Raw genomic sequence first — 21,627 nt, 5'->3', positions numbered from 1 at the left:
ACGGCAGGTCCAGGATGAGCACTACTGTAAACAACACAATTCAGACATTTACCACACAACACACCTGGAGAACATGTGACGTGTCGCGTCTCCGCATGTTAAGTTGTAGACAGTCAACATACGAGACATTTCTGGCAATATGATCAGAGGCAGCATGTTGACGCTAAAGGTTATGGGTTCGAGGAGGAGGTGGAAAATGAAACGAGTGAATCAATGTTGTGGATTCACCACAAGAGGACATTGCATGTCCCTGTATGATGCGTTTCTGGCCACAACACACACACACACACACACACACCCCTACTTAAGCAGGGCCATATTTCCAAACTGCCTTCTCCTCCTCATAAATACAAGAGATAAAATTTGATCCGTCTGTCTGCTGCCGTGGTTTCTACTCTGTGCCATGATGGATTGACTCGCCGGCTCTCTGCTGGACATTTCTGCTGTCCTGCCATCACTCCTCCTCTCCTCTCCTCTCCACGCTCACTCTCTCCTTCCATATCGCCTCTCTCCTCACAAACACAACCTCGTTTTCTTCTCCGGTCTCCTCCAGCACTCCCACTACATTTCCCAACTCGTTTCTGTTGTTTATGGAAGTTCAGCATCATTACTTTTGCCTGCATGTGTGTGTTTTTGCGTTAAGTTGCTCTCGGGGAAGACCAGGGCTTTCCCCACATAAACCTGTCTTAAACACCAGTTATGGTGGACTGGAGTAATGCTGCTTACTGGATTCTGCTGGACTTTTGTCCAGAGGTTCCTGGACTGGTCTGAACTTTGGTTTCTGTTCTCAGTGCTTGTGAAGCTCATGCATCAACATGGTTGCCCTGACTGACCACGTAACCATCAAAAAAACTACACCCAGCTAAAGCTCGTACCAAATTAACCTTCCGCCACCTCTCCCTCGTTCTCTCCTTCATTCTCTCACTCTCCCTGGCTCTGCCCTCCTCCTCAGCAGCGACCAGTTGAGCCGTCACTCAAAACTCCCCCCCCCCCTCCGCCCCTCCGGACGATCTTCTGTCTCACTCTCTCACCTTCTCCCCTCTCCTTATTCCACTGACCATGCATGTTCCAAAAACAGATCCCATTTTCATCCATGCTACCCCCCCCCCACACTCCACTCTCCTCCTTCCTCCCTCGTATGCCCCCTCATCTCCACCACCCTGCATCACCTCCTTCCTAAGCTCAGGCCTCGGTTCCTGTCCAAGTCTACCGTCTCACCTCCCCGTGGCTCCACCCACAGCTCTGCCCTCACTCCCCCATGTTTCCCATGCTGGAATTCTGGAGGCGGGGCGTTGGAGGGGCATGCGCCAATCATACTTCTCAAGGGGGTATAAAACCCTCAGCATGCAGGGGCCTATTCGCTCTTTCTGTCAGTCCAGGACTCCTGAATTGGAGGGTGTCACACTTCTAGGAAAGGGTGGTGGACCAAGGGTTAAACCTGCAGAGACGTGCAGAGAGGCAAAGCGTGCAGGGCTAGACGCGGATAGACGGCCACGCCACTATCCACAGTAGGATGGAGAACGCACACGCCAAGAGCTCGGCGGAGTGCCTGGCCCACTTTGGGGTGAATGAGAACACAGGCCTCACCATTGACCAGTTCAAGAAGAATCTCACCAAGTTCGGCTACAATGGTGAGAGCGGGAGGATACCAGGGTGGGGGCAGGAGGTGGTGGTGGTGGTGGTGGGAGGGGGGGGCAGATAAGGCAACTAGACTGACTCCTTTCCCCCTACAGCTGCAGAGAGATGTGAATGTCCGGTGGAATGGCAGAGCGTGATCCGGCCCGACTCCAGCAGTCAGCCGGGCTAGTTTCTGGTTTAGACGCCGATGTGTGTTCAGAGAGGCGCTGCAACAGCTGGTAGAAAGGCAGAGACACCGGGAAGCGGAGACTTTGAGGGCTTTGGAGAGCTATTTAAAGACAGCCGAGAAGATGGCTAGAGAGGGAGAGAGACAGGTGATGGCTGAAGAAGCTTCCTGGGGTAATACGTTGGGGCGGGCGCTAACAGGAGGGCTGGATAATTTTAGGTTGGTTAGAAAGAGGGAGGCCCTTAGATGGCTCATGGCTAAATCATTGAGAATAAGATCACTAATCAATAGCAGATCGGGGGGGGGGGGAGGATGAGGTGCCAGATGCCAGACACCGGATCATAGTATTACAGTTCAGAAGCGTGAACGCGATCTTGGGTTGCCATCGTCAACAATAACGCTGCTTTTGTCTTCTTTTGCCACACAGAAAGAGGAGCTGGTTGTTTACGTTCCTACTCATGCTGAATTGAGGGTCACTTTCAGAGGCCGGGTATTTACCGGCCTTGTCGGGCGGGCGAGTCAGACCCACGCCTTGCGGCGGTGGCATCAAATACGGTTTTATCAAACGTTTTGCCGTGAACGAAAGCGGATTTCTGTTCCCGTGTTTGCTAGCGCGCCCACGCGCGCGTGACTTCGCGTTGCGCCGAAGGGCGGAGAAAACAACACCTCCACCCGCCGTCCCTCCGCTTCAAACTTCAAATGTTCCTCATCTGGCCATTCTTGATATTGACCTTGTTTGCTAACGGTTCTCTACTCTCTGTTTCCCCCTCCCCTCCCCTCCCCTGCCCCCCCCCACCCCCCGCCTCCCCGTCGTCCCTCCCACTTCTGACCCACAGAGCTGCCTGCTGAGGAGGGTAAGTGTTTGTTTACATGTTTACCCACCAACACAAACACACACACGCAGACAGATGAAACGCTTTGCTCTGATTGGTCCTGGGGACCCGGAGGGGCTTTAGAAACAGCCGACGCGGGGGCCACGGCGAACTGGCCCCCGCGTCCGCCTCCGCTAAACCTATCGAGCCACAAACAATGGCAGCATTTTAATTGGGAAATGTCCGGCCCGGTGTGACCTAATCTCTAAACTCCACAATAATCCCACATGTAATTGGTAACGGAGCATCCTCGCGAACCCACGGAGGCTGCTGATCATGGGAAGTACCCACTGCAGCTCGAGCCCTTCGAGCGCTCGCCATCCCACCGCGACAGAGACACATACAACAGTATGGAAACTGACCCCAGCAGGCCGCTGACCTGTCACTCGCCATATAGGGTCACTGTGTTCACAGTTTGGGTGACAGTTTAGTCGATTTTGTTGCTTAACGATAGATGTTAACCGGTTTTGCTTGTCCCGCCCGCCTGTCTTCCGCAGGTAAGACCATCTGGGAGCTGGTCGTCGAGCAGTTTGAGGACTTGCTGGTCAGGATTCTGCTTCTGGCTGCCTGCATCTCTTTTGTAAGTTTCTTTTCAAATCATGTTGGTGTTGTCGGCGTATTCTCCGAAGTTGTCTCTGTCAGGAGACGCTCGACAGTAGGGGAAGGCCGGTCGGCTGAGGCGTTGCGACACGTCTCTAGGAACCCAACCAGAACACCGCCATTACGCGCAAAGCCGGTTCCCTCCGTAGGAACTCGGCAATTCACCCCGATAAACCCTCTTCCCCAGAACAGGCTCATCCGGTCAGGTGTGCGGGTCAAAAAAACCCTTTTCCCTTTCTGGGGTTGACTTTCACAAGGTGAAAACGACACAAGGAGGACCGGTCGGTCCTTCCCCGGGAGTCTCAGTCGCCTTCATTTAGCCTTGACCCTGCAGCTAGCGAGAGTACATCGCTCAACCTGATGACTCCTGTCTTGTCACTTTGTCAAACAAATTCTCATCCCCACCACCACCCCCACCCCCACCCCTGCGGGTATCTGAGGGGGGGGGTAACTTGGGATGGGGGTGTAAGACGGAGAGGGGCAGTAGGAGGTGTCTTTTCCAGTCTTCAGGCAGCTGTCCTGATGGCCTTAGAAGGCGAATATCGAGCAGCGAGGGGGTGCCGGGGGTCAGGGCAGCGTAGGGGGCTTGGGGTTTATTTTAAGAATGCCTCAAGCCGTCAAGAGAAACCGAATCCTTCGGGAAAGGTCATGACTGAAGGAAGGAACGAGGGGCTTCCACAGAAAGAGGGGGAGAAGACTGAAGTGGACAGGAGCAAGGGATTATGGGACGCAGGGATCAAATTAATAGGGATTATGCAATCACGCCACGGCGTACGGCACTAATATCCCGTCGGCGATTAGACGGGCGGATCAGACGGTCGGCGCCGCAGCAGCGGGAACGCTCGCTGCGGAGAAGTGGTCCAGAAAGGGCGCGAAGGAAGTTGAGAGTTTTTCAAAAAAAAGTCCCGCGACAGCAAAAGGTTCTAGTCAGGTCCAGAAGGCTTTTATAACGTCGCCGACACGAAGACAAACCTCAACGGTTTCTTTCCTCTCACTTGTGTTCAGTTACGTCGCGTTTCTTACCGTCCCCCAGAGACGCCATCTTCCTCTCCACCACACTTACTCAGTGTGGGAACAGACCAACGCCGTACGTACACCGCCAGAGACAACACAAAGCGCTGAGCAGTACAACAAAAACCCAGGCGCTGACAGTCTGGATGTAGAACAGCAGGCCTGGGAAGAGACAGTACACACACACCAGCACACACACAGACACACACCAGCACACACCAGAACACACACAGACACACACCAAAACAGAAACGCACCAGCAAACACCCAGACACACACCAGCACACACACAGACACACACCAGCACACATCCAGACACACACCAGAACACACACAGATACACACCAGAACACACACAGATACACACCGACACAGACACACACCAGCACACACACAGATACACACCAACACACACACACACACCAGCACACATACAGACACACACCAGCACACACACAGACACACACCAGCACACATACAGACACACAAGCACACATCCAGACACACACCAGAACACACACAGATACACACCAGAACACACACAGACACACACCAGAACACACACAGATACACACCAGCACACATCCAGACGCACACCAGCACACATCCAGACACACACCAGCACACACACAGATACACACCAACACAGACACACACCAGCACACATCCAGACACACACCAGCACACACACAGACACACACCAGCACACACAGACACACACCAAAACAGACACACACCAGCAAACACCCAGACACACACCAGCACACACACAGACACACACCAAAACAGACGCACACATACAGACACACACCAGCACACACACAGACATACACCAGCACACACACAGACACACACCAGCACACATATAGACACACACCAGAACACACACAGACACACACCAACACAGACACACACCAGCATACACACAGACACACACCAGCACACATAGAGACACACACCAGCACACACACAGACACACACCAGCACACATATAGACACACACCAAAACACACACAGACACACACCAACACAGACACACACCAGCATACACACAGACACACACCAGCACAGACACACACCAGCACACACCCAGACACACACCAACACACACCCAAACACACACCAGCACACATACAGACACACACCAGCACACACACAGACACACACCAGCACACACAGACACACACTAACACAGACACGCACCAGCACATACCCAGACACACACCAACACACACCCAAACACACACCAGCGCACACACAGACACACACCAGCACACACACAGATACACACCAGCACACATACAGATACACACCAGCACACATACAGACACACACCAGCACACATACAGACACACACCAGCACACAGACACACACCAGCACACACACAGACACACACCAGCACACACACAGACACACACCAGCACACACACAGACACACACCAGCACACACACTGTAAAACAATACGCGACCACCGACACAATACCGATGCAGGTGGTGAAGAGCAGAAATGGGCTTGGAGGTGTGAGGAAAACACGGTGACCCATGGTGTGTGTTGCTATAAGAAGAACAAGCGGCGTATCAGATTCACTAAGCCAGCCTCTTTTTATGGGTTCTCCGCTATTCAATCACACCGAGACGCTGGACCTCGCGACCACACCGGCGGTCAAAACAAGCGTACGCTGCTCAGAAACCACCAAAACAGCTGCTGCACGACAGCGTCGGGGGGGTCGTCTTTCTCTTGCCTTCACTGTTTCACACACGGTCTTAACCCGGGGGGGGGGGGGAGGGGGAACTGCTGCTGCAGGGTTGAAGCTTACAGCCATGTTTTTGTCTGGCCCGCAGGTGCTGGCCTGGTTTGAGGAAGGCGAGGAGACCGTCACCGCCTTCGTGGAACCCTTCGTCATCCTTCTCATCCTCATCGCCAACGCTGTTGTTGGCGTGTGGCAGGTCAGTCATGGGGGGGACAAACACGTTGAGCAACAAGCACATACCCCCACCCCCACCCCCACCCACCCACCCACCCCCTCGCCGTGCCAGAATGAGATGAGCGGCTTGGGTTACCGCTCATCTCGCCAGAAGCGTTACTCAATAGAAACTGGTATCGCTCGGAGAGCAAAACAGGAGCGTTCCTGCACACGGAACGAACGGGGGGCAGCTCGGCCACGTTTCAGACGTGTCCGAAACCCCCCACCTCCCGTCTCTCTGATCATATCAGGAGTCTTTCAGCCATAGTTCTGTATCGCTTACTGCCAACCACATAACAGTTACTGGCTAGTTAAAGATCACTTGGAATGATTTGGCCCGCTGAAGTGGTGGCTGAGAGAGAGAGAGACCTGTTCTCACTGCCGGTCGTGGAGAAGTCTACTTGGGACTCGATGAGCCACTAGGTCGAACATGCCAGTTCACTCCAAAGGCCCTGATGAACTGTATTCTAAATGTCCGTTTAGCTCATTTTGGGAACCGCTGGGATTGTCCACTGTGCTTCCGGAGTCTTGTATGGGTCGAGCTGTTGTAATGGCAGTAAACCGATGGCACTTGTGTCTCCTTGTTGTGTCCCGCAGGAGCGTAACGCCGAGAGCGCCATCGAGGCTCTGAAGGAGTACGAGCCTGAGATGGGCAAAGTTTACCGTGCTGACAGAAAGAGCGTGCAGAGGATCAAGGCCAGAGAGATTGTCCCCGGAGACGTTGTGGAGGTGTCTGGTAAGAGGCTCCCTCCCGGTTTTTAACTTCTCAGCTCGTCCAAACGCTGCGGGAACAGCCCTTGGCTTTGCACGTCGTGGCTCAAGTTTACTCAGACGACCGCAAAAACAGGTTCTGCGTGACCTCGGCTGACCGTTTTCCCTCCATTTGTGGGGACTCTTCCAAAGCCCCGACAGCAGCAAGACGTCCATATCAGCCGGTATCCTCGGTGATCTAAAATGTCTCTTTAAAAGGACAATGGATGTTATCATCGTATTAGGAAGTGCAGAGGATATTGACAGGGGCTATGGGGGTGGGGGTTGGGGGGGAGTCATCCCCAAAAGGCAAGGCAAGGGGGGGGAGGCTGGCACTACTGCCAAAACATGCTGACGGAGCGAAAACAGAATCCTGGGTATAAATACTCTCTCTAGCATCTGCCCCCCACCCCCCCAGCCCTCCCCACCCATCTTCATTTATCAACCCACACCTGTTGCTTGCCACCCTACTCCTCCTCGTGCTTCGTCGTGAGTTGCTGGTATTTGTGTCAGTTTAGGCTCCGCTCCATCGTGGAATCCAGGAAGTTTACCCGCCCTGCAGACATTTATCGGAAATATTGTTCCACCTATTTTCCCACGAGAAACTTTCCCCTTTTGTTCTTTTGAGTGAAATAAAAACAATTTAATCATGTATGATGATCACGTCGATTTGGTTGCCAAGGAAGCAAAACATCAATCAATCAATCAATCGATTGATCAGTCGAGCTTATTGATGTTGCACATTTTATATATAGAATTCATTGCAATGCACTTTACTTAAGAACAGATGTAAAATACATCAAATTATAAATAGAATAAGAAATATTCATAATATACACATATACTCCCATACCAAATATAGGAAACACTACAAGAGTGAACACTCCTTTTTCAGAAACATAAGTCTGCATAAAAACCTTTTCTCACCAAATGCACCCCTCAGACAGATATTAGTAGTCACGTTAGCTGGGTATGTGATTAATGTTTTTATGAATATGATTTATATATAGTGATGAGAAGAATTTATTTGAATGTCATCTCTCTGATTCCTACAGTTGGTGACAAAGTTCCCGCTGACATCAGGCTTGTTTCCATCAAGTCCACCACCCTCCGTGTTGACCAGTCCATCCTTACTGGTGAGCTAACGTCCCTGTTTAACTAGACCAGTCCATCCTTACTGGTTAGCTAACATTCCTGTTTAACTAGACCAGCTCACGCTTACTGGTGAGCTAACATCCCTGTTTAACCAGGCCAGTAAATCCTTACTGGTGAGCTAACATCCCTGTTTAACTAGACCAGTCCGTCCTTACTGGTGAGCTAACGTCCCTGTTTAACTAGACCAGTCCATCCTTACTGGTGAGTTAACATCCCTGTTTAACTAGACCAGTCCATCCTTACTGGTGAGCTAACATCCCTGTTTAACCAGGCCAGTAAATCCTTACTGGTGAGCTAACATCCCTGTTTAACTAGACCAGCCCATCCTTACTGATGAGCTAACATCCCTGTTTAACCAGGCCAGTCCATCCTTACTGGTGAGCTAACATCCCTGTTTAACTAGACCAGTCCATCCTTACTGTTGAGCTAACATCCCTGTACAACTAGACCAGTCCATCCTTACTGGTGAGCTAATGTTCCTGTTTAACTAGACCAGTCCGTCCTTACTGGTGAGCTAACATCCCTGTTTAACCAGGCCAGTAAATCCTTACTGGTGAGCTAACGTCCCTGTTTAACTAGACCAGTCCATCCTTACTGGTGAGCTAACGTCCCTGTTTAACTAGACCAGTCCATCCTTACTGGTGAGCTAACGTCCCTGTTTAACTAGACCAGTCCGTCCTTACTGGTGAGCTAACATCCCTGTTTAACCAGGCCAGTAAATCCTTACTGGAGAGCTAACATCCCTGTTTAACTAGACCAGCCCATCCTTACTGATGAGCTAACATCCCTGTTTAACCAGGCCAGTCCATCCTTACTGATGAGCTAACATCCCTGTTTAACTAGACCAGTCCATCCTTACTGTTGAGCTAACATCCCTGTTTAACTAGACCAGTCCATCCTTACTGGTGAGCTAATGTTCCTGTTTAACTAGACCAGTCCGTCCTTACTGGTGAGCTAACATCCCTGTTTAACCAGGCCAGTAAATCCTTACTGGTGAGCTAACGTCCCTGTTTAACTAGACCAGTCCATCCTTACTGGTGAGCTAACGTCCCTGTTTAACTAGACCAGTCCATCCTTACTGGTGAGCTAACGTCCCTGTTTAACTAGACCAGTCCATCCTTACTGGTGAGCTAACATCCATGTTTAACCAGGCCAGTAAATCCTTACTGGTGAGCTAACGTCCCTGTTTAACTAGACCAGTCCATCCTTACTGGTGAGCTAACGTCCCTGTTTAACTAGACCAGTCCGTCCTTACTGGTGAGCTAACGTCCCTGTTTAACTAGACCAGTCCATCCTTACTGGTGAGCTAACGTCCCTGTTTAACTAGATCAGTCCATCCTTACTGGTGAGCTAACATCCCTGTTTAACTAGACCAGTTCACGCTTACTGGTGAGCTAACATCCCTGTTTAACCAGGCCAGTAAATCCTTACTGGTGAGCTAACATCCCTGTTTAACTAGACCGGTCCATCCTTACTGGTGAGCTAACATCCCTGTTTAACTAGACCAGTCCATCCTTACTGGTGAGCTAACATTCCTGTTTAACTAGACCAGTCCATCCTTACTGGTGAGCTAACATCCCTGTTTAACTAGACCAGTCCATCCTTACTGGTGAGCTAACATCCCTGTTTAACTAGACCAGTCCATCCTTACTGGTGAGCTTATTAGCCTTCAAAAATAGAGTAAATATAGGAATGGCACTTGAAAACACGTTCTTTGCTGCCATTTTCCCTCTGGCTGAGCTTAGGGGGGTATTCGGGGCTCTTGATTTGGGCCTTTAAATCTACCTCTACCATTTATTAATTCGTTGACTCCTCACAGAAACCGAAAGCTACTTCAAGTTATATGTGGAGTAAGAGGAGCAAGCCTGTTTGTACCCCATGTCACGTCAAGTTCACATTCTTTTGGCTCCCGGTTAACTTCCCGTTCAATTCCTTTGTTCCTGCAGGTGAGTCTGTCAGTGTCATCAAGCACACCGATGCTGTCCCTGACCCCAGAGCCGTCAACCAGGACAAGAAGAACATGCTGTTCTCTGTAAGTTTCTCCTCTGTCTTCACGGCTATGCTCCTTCCCCTCTAAGGAATTTCTAGTAGTTTTTCTCCAGCCTCTCCTCTCCTGTCCACCATTGCTCATGCCCGCAAAACCCCTTAAGTTTCTTCACTTCTTCTGGGCATCCGGGTGATGTGGCGGTCTATTCCGTTACCTACCAACATGGAGATTGCCAGTTCGAATCCCCGTGTTACCTCCGGCTTGGTCGGGCATCCCTAAAGACACAATTGGCCATGTCTGTGGGTGCGAAGCCGGATGTGGGTATATGTCCTGGTCGCTGCACTAGCGCCTCCTCTGTTCGGTCGGGGGCACCTGTTTGGGGGGGGATAGCGTGATCCTCCCATGCGCTACGACCCCTGGTGAAACTCCTCACTGTCAGGTGAAAAGAAGCGTCTGGCGACTCCACATGTATGGGAGGAGGCATGTGGTAGTCTGCAGCCCTCCCTGGATCGGCAGAGGGGTGGGGTAACTGGCCAAGTAGAATTGGGGAGAAAAAAGGGGAGAAAAATCCAAAAAAAGAAAGTTTCTTCACTTCTTTTCCCTCTTAACATAGATAATCTACTTTATAGTCACTTTATGCCCTGTAGATTTTGTGAAAGTAGACAACAGTGAAATGCCATGCGCGTGAGAAAAAATATTACCCGGCGAAAAAAAGAGCAATGCTGTTTGAGATTTGTGCTCTGATTCCTGGCCCTTTGCTTGATTTCCTCCTCAGGGTACCAACATCGCTGCTGGCAAAGCCGTCGGTATTGCTGTAGCCACTGGCGTCGGCACTGAGATCGGTAAAATCCGTGACCAGATGGCCGCCACTGAGCAGGAGAAGACTCCTCTCCAGGCCAAGCTGGACGAGTTCGGCGAGCAGCTGTCCAAGGTCATCACCCTCATTTGCGTCGCTGTCTGGGCCATCAACATCGGACACTTCAACGACCCCGTCCATGGCGGATCCTGGATCCGTGGCGCTGTCTACTATTTCAAGATTGCCGTGGCCCTGGCTGTGGCTGCCATCCCCGAGGGTGAGGCTCAGAAACAGGGAAGGAGGGGTAGTCCTGGTGGTTTGACTTTACCTCATGTGTGATCCTAGTGTTTGGGCCTGGCATCGGGCCTTTACCGTGTCATGCCCCCCTCCCTCGGTTTTTACCGATTTTCACTGAAAAATACCCAGATTTTCACCCGGATTTTATGTTTCCACGGATCCAAAAGTGGTTCCTGTTCATGTGAGGTTATGTAACAGTGTCCTCTTGTGGCGAAATTCGGCATGCTGGATGGCTTTGAAAAACAAAAACCCAAAACGCTGAGCCTTGTATATATCCTACCTCCCCTTACTAAATGACCATAGAGAGGCCTTAAACGCCTAAAGAGGGTTGCTGAATAATGCGGTGTTCGTTAAGTTCACGGTGTTTTTCCTCTAAACTCTCTCAGGTCTTCCCGCTGTCATCACCACCTGTCTGGCCCTGGGCACCCGCCGTATGGCCAAGAAGAACGCCATTGTCAGAAGCTTGCCCTCTGTGGAGACCCTAGGTTGCACCTCCGTCATCTGCTCCGACAAGACCGGCACCCTCACCACCAACCAGATGTGTGTGACCAAGGTGGGTTCCCGTTTGAAAAAGGCTCCCCTACAGATGTGGCTGGGAGACCTCCCTTCATCGCTCCGTTTGTCTTCTGGCGAAAGTACATTGTCTCTTGTGACACGCAGACAACTGAACGTTTTCTCTTCTTGCTGCACAGATGTTTATCATCAAGCATGCCGAAGGCGACCACGTTGACCTTGATGCCTTCGATATCTCCGGATCCAAGTACACCCCTGAAGGCGAGGTGTAAGTTCCCTTTTTATGCCCGACCGTCCGCTAGGCCGCAAACGTTGCTTCGCTCGCTGTAGTTTGGCGAGGCTCAGTAGGAATTTGGGTTCGGGGCTCACCTCAATCTGTAAACTACGGGAAGGGTTTAGATGATGACAGTCAGTGAGTCACTGTGTTTGGAAAACAACAGTGGTTGCGCTGCTCACTGGTCCTCATTCATATGCCCCATGGCGTCAATGATCGGTTTGCATTCCAGCTGCCGGGGTGCGATCGAATCCCAGTGAGACGTTCCCAGACCAATATCTCACAGCAAACTGAGCCGAGCAAGGGAGATTTAGGCGGGCTATGCGAAATTAACTTCCTTGGTCCGTTACTCCTTCCTTTTGTTTCCACCCTTTCATTCCATTCCCTCTTCATCCCCCAGCTCCCAGGGAGGCGCCAAGACCAACTGCAGCACCTACGATGGCCTTGTTGAGCTTGCCACCATCTGCGCCCTCTGCAACGACTCCTCTCTGGACTACAACGAGGTAGGGTCCGTGTTCTGAAATGAAAAGAAGACATTTTTTTTTTAAAAAGAAAATGGTCCGTAAGAAGAGGAATAGATTTTAGTAAATGTCTGAGAGATCAGGTCGCCGCATGGCCACCGCGTTTCAAGTTGTTTTATTTGTCAAATGCTCAACAACATTGCTGGCAATGAAATGCGCGGGCAGCAGTTCAACCTCACAAAGCTAAAGAATATGACACAAGAGGTTAAGCTGAAACTAGAAAAATCTGGAAATTAGGACAAAATGAAATTACAGTGTTTACGGTAACACTTTAGTATGGGGAACATATTCTAAGTAACAAAACTTAATTACTAGTGAATTAGTAATGATCAAGATGTCACTTTAGTATGGGGACCCCCCCAAAAAAAGAGTCTCCCGGATACAAAGACCCTTCACCGCGACGGGTTTAAACAGGATTTCAGTGACGGGTGCTTCCCGATCACAAGGTGAGGCTTCCTGGTTTACCTTCATCATCCTTTTTTTTCCCCCCCCTTCCCTGTTCACTAGTCTAAGAAGATCTACGAGAAGGTGGGTGAGGCCACCGAGACCGCCCTGTGCTGCCTGGTTGAGAAGATGAACGTGTTCAACTCCAGCGTGAAGAACCTGTCCAAGATCGAGAGAGCCAACGCCTGCTGCTCAGTAAGTCTGCTGCACCGACCTCTGACCTCTGACCTCGGTCGGGCACTCTGGAAACCACCGTGTTACCGGGTTTGGGGTTCTGCCAGGTAGTTGCACAGGTTCGCCTGTTGGTATACCAGACGACAGACCCATTTTAAACTAGCTGGCGGATTAGAAAACCGGAAGTACTCCGCCCCCAGAGAAGTGGGTTGAACACCGCTGTACTAACCCATGTAGTCTTTACCAAGCCGTGCTGCGGATATGCGGTTGACCCCGCCAACGTTGCGCTCTGTGTGTGCGTCCCAACAGGTCATCAAGCAGCTGATGAAGAAGAACTTCACCCTGGAGTTCTCCCGTGACAGGAAGTCCATGTCTGTGTACTGCACCCCCGCCAAGGGAGACGGTGGCGCTAAGATGTTTGTGAAGGTGAGTTTCTCCCACAGCACCTAAACCGTCTCTCAGCGACGAAGCTCAAAGAACCCAAGGCCTTCAAAGTGCCGTGAAAACACAGACATTCTCTTCTCCAATCACCCCCACCCACCCCCACCCCCACCCCCACCCACCCACCCCCAATGTGTTGCATTTTCACACCAAAAAAACAAAACTGTGCGATACCTTAATGATGTTTGATGGCTCGGTCCTTTATCCCGTAGGGTGCCCCCGAGGGTGTGATTGACAGGTGTGCCTACGTCCGCGTTGGCACCACCCGCGTGCCCCTGACCAATGCCATCAAGGATAAGATCTTGTCCGTGATCAAGGACTGGGGTACCGGCCGCGACACCCTGCGTTGCCTGGCCCTGGCCACCCGTGACAGCCCCCTTAAGCCTGCAGAGATGAACCTTGAAGACTCCACCAAGTTCGTTGACTACGAGGTGAGGCTCGAAGACATTAGCCCTCTGACAGCGCAGCTTAATTGGCAGACTTTATTATGTAGATGGAAACGACTGGGTCTTAACCTGTCCTCCTCCTCCTCCTCCTCAGACTGACATGACCTTCGTTGGCTGCGTGGGTATGCTGGATCCCCCCCGCAAGGAGGTCTCTGGCTCCATCGAGCTGTGCAGAGATGCTGGAATCCGCGTCATCATGATCACTGGTTAGTTTGCTCTTGCTACATCTCCCAGGACAAAACCAGCTCACCTAGCTATGTCCCGGCAGATGTTTGACGTAGGTGACTAACACATATATCGAAGAGGGGTGGATAGAACGACGGACGATACATAGAAAGATGAAGTAGGTTTGTTTCATTCCAGCCCCGCTGAGCTGCTCGCTCTCTCTCCCCTCCCCAGGCGACAACAAGGGAACCGCCATCGCTATCTGCCGTCGTATTGGCATCTTCACTGAGGATGAGGACGTGACTGGCAAGGCCTACACTGGCCGCGAGTTCGATGACCTGCCCGCCCACGAGCAGCCCGAGGCTGTGCGCAGAGCCCACTGCTTCGCCCGCGTGGAGCCTTCCCACAAGTCCAAGATCGTTGAGTTCCTGCAGGGTTGTGACGACATCACCGCCATGGTGAGTGGGAAAGGGCGGCGTAGACGGACTTGTGACGCGTGACTTTGTCACCCTCAGGTCTTTCGCAGTCGCCAAGATCACTTGGATGTGCAAGGTGGGGGGAGGGGGGGGTGTTGCTTTGAAAAAGTTCTTCACCGTTTGACAGAAGTGACTGATTGAAATGATAATGGAGCTAATATTAGTTATTTGCCGACAAAACGGTTAGCGTTTCTTCAGATTAGATCCCGTAGATTTCAACGCCGCTGGGTCATAAACGTTACCTTCATCCGGACCGAACGCGAACATAACGTTTTGAGATGAGACCGTTCATGCGCAGTATTTCCTCAAACAAACCGCCGCTAGCACGGTCAGAGCCGGTACCGACCTTCTCCCTCCCCCACGCAGACCGGAGATGGTGTGAATGATGCCCCCGCCCTGAAGAAGGCCGAGATTGGCATCGCCATGGGCTCTGGCACTGCCGTTGCCAAGTCTGCCTCTGAAATGGTCCTGGCTGACGACAACTTCTCCTCCATTGTGGCTGCGGTTGAGGAAGGCAGAGCCATCTACAACAACATGAAGCAGTTCATCCGTTACCTGATCTCCTCAAATGTCGGTGAGGTCGTCTGGTGAGTTAATGCAGCATTGGCTAAGTACAGTTTAGGATGCTTGTCCGGCACATTTAAGACGGCGTTATTCGAGAGGAACTCTCCCGCTGGCGACAGGTGACAGGTTGGCTGATGTAGAGCATATATGCAAGTGTGCATGGCTGGCCAGTCACACCACAAGCACAACCAGCCAGAAGTAAGAATGCTCATCATTGCCCCCTGACATCACAGTCTGATTCTCACCTTAACCCTTCCTGTGTTCCTCCTCTCAGTATCTTCCTGACCGCTGCCCTGGGTCTGCCCGAGGCTCTGATCCCTGTCCAGCTGCTGTGGGTCAACCTGGTCACTGACGGTCTGCCCGCCACTGCCCTGGGCTTCAACCCCCCTGACTTGGACATCATGGGCAGGGCCCCCCGCTCCCCCAAGGAGCCCCTCATCTCTGGCTGGCTCTTCTTCAGATACATGGCTATTGGTGGTGAGTAGGATCAGCGGGTTTGACGCTGAGGTGCAGTTTGGTCTTCTCTCTTAATACGACGTGAGCGACCTGGGAGTCGATTTTGATTCATTCCCTCCGCAAGAGCAAGACGGTTCGCTGTTAAAGGGAAATAATGCGACAGCTCTTATCTTCTCAGATGGTTTACTTTATAGCGAAGAACAGATGGTATCAGTAGAACACGGCTTTCTGCAGTCCAGTAAGCCGTTAAAGTCTAGACAGTAAACCGGTACACAGGATTCAGCGGTTCCCAAAATGTTAAGGCAGTGCACCCCCTTCTACATCTCAGCTGGGTCGCTGCACCTCCAAATCCTCAAGGTCCCCAAGGTATCAAGTTTAACTGTGCACAAATATTCAGAGCACACATGACAAAATGTTCAAGGGCTCTCACTCTCGTATTTGAACGAAACCGAAACGACCCTGCAGAAAGATTCAGCGAATTGCAAAAAAAAAGGTTACGCACAAGCCACACCCCCTCAGCCGCACCACACTTGCGGATTCCCTGTTCTAACTAAATGACCCCGATTTGACCCTTGACGCCCTTGTTGCTGTGGCAGTGTTGTTGCAGAGGTGTCGCCTTGGTAAAGACCAGTCTGACCCGGGACTGGTGTGTTTCCCTGACAGGATACGTCGGTGCTGCTACAGTCGGTGCTGCCGCCTGGTGGTTCCTCTACGATTCCACAGGACCCGGTGTCACTTACCATCAGCTGGTAGGTCCCAACACACACACACACACACACACACACACTCAGGCAAGTTTTAACTTAACCTTCTATCCCTCCACCCCCTCCCCCACCCCCTCAGTCCCACTTCATGAAGTGCCACGATGAGAACGAGGACTTCACTGGAATCGACTGTGAGATCTTTGAGGCTTCCCCACCCATGACCATGGCCCTGTCCGTACTGGTCACCATTGAGATGTGCAACGCCCTCAACAGGTGAAGTGCTCATTCACATCCAGGGCTTGTATTCAGTGCTGTTCTGTACGGTGACTGTGACGACCAGTTGCCCTGAGGAGAGCGCCGACTCCCCCTAGCTTCTTCGTTCTCTCGAATATATTTCCATCTCACAGTTTTCATTGACAGCAAATTGAAAAAATAAAATCCCTTGTCGGCGGTGGTGGTTTTAAGATAAATCTGACTTCTCCATTCCAGCTTGTCTGAGAATCAGTCTCTGGTTCGCATGCCCCCCTGGAGCAACATGTGGCTGCTGTCCGCCATGACCCTGTCCATGTCCCTCCACTTCATCATCATCTATGTCGACCCTCTGCCCGTAAGTCCGAGCGCAGCAACACACCACAGCTCTCGTCGGCAATTCGCCGCGACTCCCACTCACGTCAACATCCGCTCGGTGTCTCCAGCCGCCGAGGCCTCGTCCACACCAACACGGGGACTTTTTGACGCGTAGCTTTTTCTGCGCGTTTTGGCCTTACGTCCACACGCATTTTAGGTCGCTGAAAACGGACCTTTCGGAAAACTTCTTCCAGGGCGAGGATGTTGGGAAACTCCCACAGTGTGGGGCTGTTACCTCCCGTCTGCACAAGGGGCGACGTTTTGTGCTATGGCAGACGCGGCCTAAATAGCGCTGGTTCTGACTTTGATAGCAGGACTTTTTGTGTTTACACATAACTGTACAGTTGCACTTACACCTGCACTTGTACGGAGGAACCGAGGCGTCAGAATGTGCTACGGAGGTGGCTGCTGCATAATTAGGTCACATTGTTAGGGTAGGGTTGTATCGCCGCCTGTTGGTGGGGCATCCTCTTGACAGTGCCTCCGCTGTGTGTTTGCGTTTTCATTTGGACGGAGTTTTTTTGAAAACAGTGCTTGTGTGGAGGGGATTATTTATTTATTTATTTATTAAGAAAGAAAGAAACTTTCCGTTTTCAAAAATACCTGTGTACTTGTGGACTAGGCATGAGAGGACGAGTAGCTAGATTTGGGTGGCTTAAGTTTAGCATTGCTTCACAGCAAGAGGGCCCCGGGTTTGATCCCAGTCCCTCTGAGTGGACTATGAGGTTTTCCTCTCGTTGTCTAAAGACGGGCATGTCAGGTGAAATGAAGACTCGAAACTGCCATTGGATATCAATAGTGTAGGAGGAACCATGTGTGTGTGGACCCTGTGATGGACCAGCGACCTGGACCCCGTGATGGACAGGTGGTCCGTCCAGGGAGCCGAGGAGTCTCCCTGCCTTCCATCTAATGAATGTGCTGGGATGGTCTCCAGATATAAATGCATAAATAATTGTACTAGTTAACACACATGGGAGGGGGGGTATTTGAACAGCCAGCATCATCAATTCCTCAATTTAAAGATACGCAGCGAGTGACCAAGTTGTGGGTTTCAGTGCCTTGCTCAAAGGCATGTAGCTGTTTTGGGGATGTGAGCCAGTTTGGTTATGGTGCAGTACGTCTACACCTCACGACAGCATTTTCTTTAGAAGTGGTGGGGCTTTTTTGTTTTTGTGTGTTTTGTTTTCTGTTTTCTTCTTCTCAGTTAATGTGTTTGAGATACTGACTCCGCCCCCCCTCCTCCTCTCCTCTCCCCAGATGATCTTCAAGCTGACTCACCTCTCCTTTGAGCAATGGATGATGGTCCTGAAGCTCTCCTTCCCCGTCATCTTGATTGATGAGGTTCTCAAGTTCGTAGCCCGCAACTACATCGAGTGTAAGTCACCTAAAGCACCTTCACGTCCCCCAGAATAACCCGCTGGCCTCCCTGACAGCCATTACCCTCAGAAAACTAAATTAATCCCAGAGCCGTCAAAGAGAGACTGCTAACACCCTTATTCTTATTAATGAATGTTGTAAAAACTGGTTTAAAGAGTCTTTTTAATTCCTCTTCGAAGCTCCACCCTAATCTTGCTAATTCATTCTTTGTTCTCATCATTTAACGCGATATAATTGATTAATTCAGTTTTGATTCATTTGTCTCCATGTAACCCTGTTACCCTCCCTCATTAACTCACTGACCCTCTCTTCTTATTTCCAGATTAAATCCACCTTCCACCATTAGCCTGTAACTAAAGCAAGGTACTTGTCACCTGTTAGCTTAGCGGCCAGTTCTGCGTCAGCTCTGTGTTAGCGACTATTGTAGCTCAGTGTTAAGTGTTTATGTTAGTTTCCCGTTAGTTCTATATCAGCGTATACACTGATGAGCCAACAAATTATGACCACCTGCCTAGCGTGCCATTGGTCCTCCGTGTGCCACCAAAACAGCGCCGACCCGCCGAGAAATAGACTCTACAACACCCCCGGAGGTGTCTTGTGGCACCTGGCACCAAAACATTAGCAGCAGATCCTTCAAGTCCTGTAAACTGTGAGGTGGATCGGACGTGTCGGTCCAGCACATCCCACTGATGTGCGATAGAATTGAGTTCTGGAGAATTTGGAGGCCAGGGCGACACCTCGAGCACTTAATCATGTTCCTCAAACCATTGCTGAACAATGAGTGCGGTGTGGCAGGGCACATTATCCTGGTAAGAGGCCACCGCCATCAGGGACGACCTTTGCCATGAAGGGGTGTACCTGGTCTGCAATGATGTTTAGCCAGTGTTTCACAGTAGAACTGCCCAAAACATCACACTCCCTCCACCGGCTTGTCGTCTTTCCATCCTGGTGCCATCACTTCCCCAGGTAATTGGTGCACACATACAAGGCCATCCTTGTGATCTAAAAGAAAATGGAACTAATCGGACCAGCCAACCTCCTCTCACTGCTCCAAAGTCCAGCCCCAACATTCACGTGCCCAATTTAGGCGCTTACGACAGTGGCCAGGCGTCATCATGGGCACTCTGACTGGTCTGCTGCTACTCAGCCCCATACGCAGCAGGGTGTTTGTTGTGTCACATTCCTCCCGTAAACATCATTACAATTTTCTGTGACTTGTGCCACAGTAGACCTTCTTTGGGTTTGGACCAGACGGGATAGCCTTCGTTGTCCTCGCGCATTGACGAGCCTAGGGCGCTCAACATCCTGTTCACTGGTTTGTGGTTTTTCCCCTCCTCAGACCACTGTTGGTAGGTATTCACCACTGCTGACCAGGAGCACCCCACAAGTCTTGGCGTTTCAGAGATGCTCTGACCCAGTCGTTCGGCCATGGCAATTTGATCGTTGTCAAAGTCACTCAGGACTTTACATACGCCTGCCCATTTCTCCGGCATCCAACATGTTGACTATGACAATTGATTGTTCGCTCACCATCTAATCTACCCAGACTTTGACGCGTGCCCTTGTTCGGAGATGATCGTTATTCGGTTCACCTGTAAGATGCCATAATGTTTTGGCTCATCAGTGTATGTTAGCATACATGTTAGCATATATGTCAGCTCTGTATTATCAAATATATTAGCTGTTTGTTAGCAGGTATGTTCCCTCCATGTTGCCATATGTCAGCTTCCTGTTAGCGTACCAGTTAGCAATGTATTAGCGCATGTGTTAGAACGTGTCTGTGTCTGATTTTGGAGGGTGTGTGAGGTAAGTTTGTGTGTTTCTGGGCCTTCTTGAGTGTTTTGAGAGAGAGAGAGAGAGAGAGAGAGAGAGAGAGAGAGAGAGAGAGAGAGAGAGAGTGTGTGTGTGTGTGTGTGTGTGTGTGTGTGTATGAGATACAGCCTGTTATCGGTGAAGGACTCCGCTCACTGTCAATGCTGTCTCCTGTATTTCTGGCTGAATTGTACTGTCTGTGTCTTATGTTCCCTGTCTCCTCCATCTGTCAGTAGAAATGATTTGTTTACACACAGTTCTACTTAATTTCTATATGGTTAATTTTATAGAGCTCCAAGGTTTCCACAGGACCAAGCTCTGTTTGTCCTTTTGTACTTCGAATTTCATGTTAAGATTAGGTTCACTGTGAGCCAACATGTAATCTTAGGTTTAATCAGTTTTACCAGTCGAGTTGAGTTTGGTAAATGTGATACATTTGAACACTTTTTTTTATACATTGATCACAGTTATGAATACATTTTTAATACATTTTTGTTCACAAAGACAACTTAAGTGTTTCCCGTGTCACACGATAAAGGAAACTCAGCTCATCAAAAACCCTGTTTGGACTGTCATGTAATCTTTTCCCCTCTCTTTCTTTCATTTTAAACCAGGTACAGAATGCAAATAGAGACGTAGAGGAACAAGATCTTAAGAGTTGGGGAGACAGAAGAGGAGATGAAGAAGATCACAACCAATGAAGGGAGCTCTAGTGAGCCAACCAGTAGTAAAGAGAGGAGAAAATAAAGGAAAACCCATAAAAAAAACCAATAAAACGAGTCAAAAATCGACATAAAAACTAACCGTATGAGGAAGGAGATTTGATAGAGATGGAAGGAATTGTCCTTCCCAATAAAATATTCAGATATTTAAGATTTTATTCTAAGAAATAAAGTATGTATTAAAAGTGGTTTTTTGTTAAACTTGGAGATTCTCAGCTGTTGTGTTTTTGTGTCTCCTGTTCATTTCCATGTGTTTGACTCTGGGAAGAAGATTCTCATGCGTTGACCGGTGTGCGGTCTTAGTTTGACGTCATACACCGATATAGGTGCCAGTATGTGGATGGAAACGTCCATTCACTTCCACACTCTAGGTCTTATTTATCGTTTACGTGATAATTTGCAATAAAGTGATGACTGACAGTAAAAAACTGACTGAATTGTGTAGTATATCTTTATTGATCATTAAATAACATGAAACTGCTTCAGTTATTCTATGGATCTCTGTCAAGATCATAGGTCGAAAAGGTCAGTTGGGCAATTAGAATGATCGGCGATAAAACTCTTTCCTCAGTGCTGCACAGTGAACTTTTAAAGTGACATTGACATCAAAATTTGAAAATTCCTATTGATGGGCTATGCTCCGAGATGGAATGTGACTACGGAGAAATTCAGT

At 50.1% G+C, this 21,627-nt stretch overlaps 1 protein-coding gene across 1 annotated transcript; it reads left to right on the top strand.

Annotated features, from left to right (window-relative positions):
• Positions 1–1,366: 1,366 nt before the first annotated feature.
• atp2a1l (ATPase sarcoplasmic/endoplasmic reticulum Ca2+ transporting 1, like) lies at positions 1,367–21,159 on the top strand. Its single transcript, XM_056296594.1, has 24 exons — positions 1,367–1,631; positions 2,641–2,658; positions 3,174–3,256; positions 6,132–6,236; positions 6,851–6,989; positions 8,059–8,139; positions 10,105–10,190; positions 10,921–11,218; positions 11,625–11,791; positions 11,931–12,019; positions 12,426–12,528; positions 13,054–13,185; positions 13,474–13,590; positions 13,818–14,036; positions 14,146–14,257; positions 14,451–14,674; positions 15,059–15,279; positions 15,531–15,733; positions 16,376–16,461; positions 16,556–16,689; positions 16,906–17,023; positions 18,301–18,418; positions 18,743–18,783; positions 20,847–21,159. The coding sequence occupies exons 1-23, from the start codon at positions 1,514–1,516 to the stop codon at positions 18,745–18,747; spliced, it is 2,976 nt and encodes a 991-aa protein (XP_056152569.1). The 5' UTR covers positions 1,367–1,513; the 3' UTR covers positions 18,748–18,783; positions 20,847–21,159.
• Positions 21,160–21,627: the final 468 nt, after the last annotated feature.

The sequence above is a fragment of the Lampris incognitus genome, chromosome 17 (assembly GCF_029633865.1).
Source record: "Lampris incognitus isolate fLamInc1 chromosome 17, fLamInc1.hap2, whole genome shotgun sequence".
Classification (NCBI taxonomy): Eukaryota; Metazoa; Chordata; class Actinopteri; order Lampriformes; family Lampridae; genus Lampris; species Lampris incognitus.
Note: the sequence above shows the minus strand (reverse complement) of the source record. Positions and strands in the feature narration are given on the sequence as shown.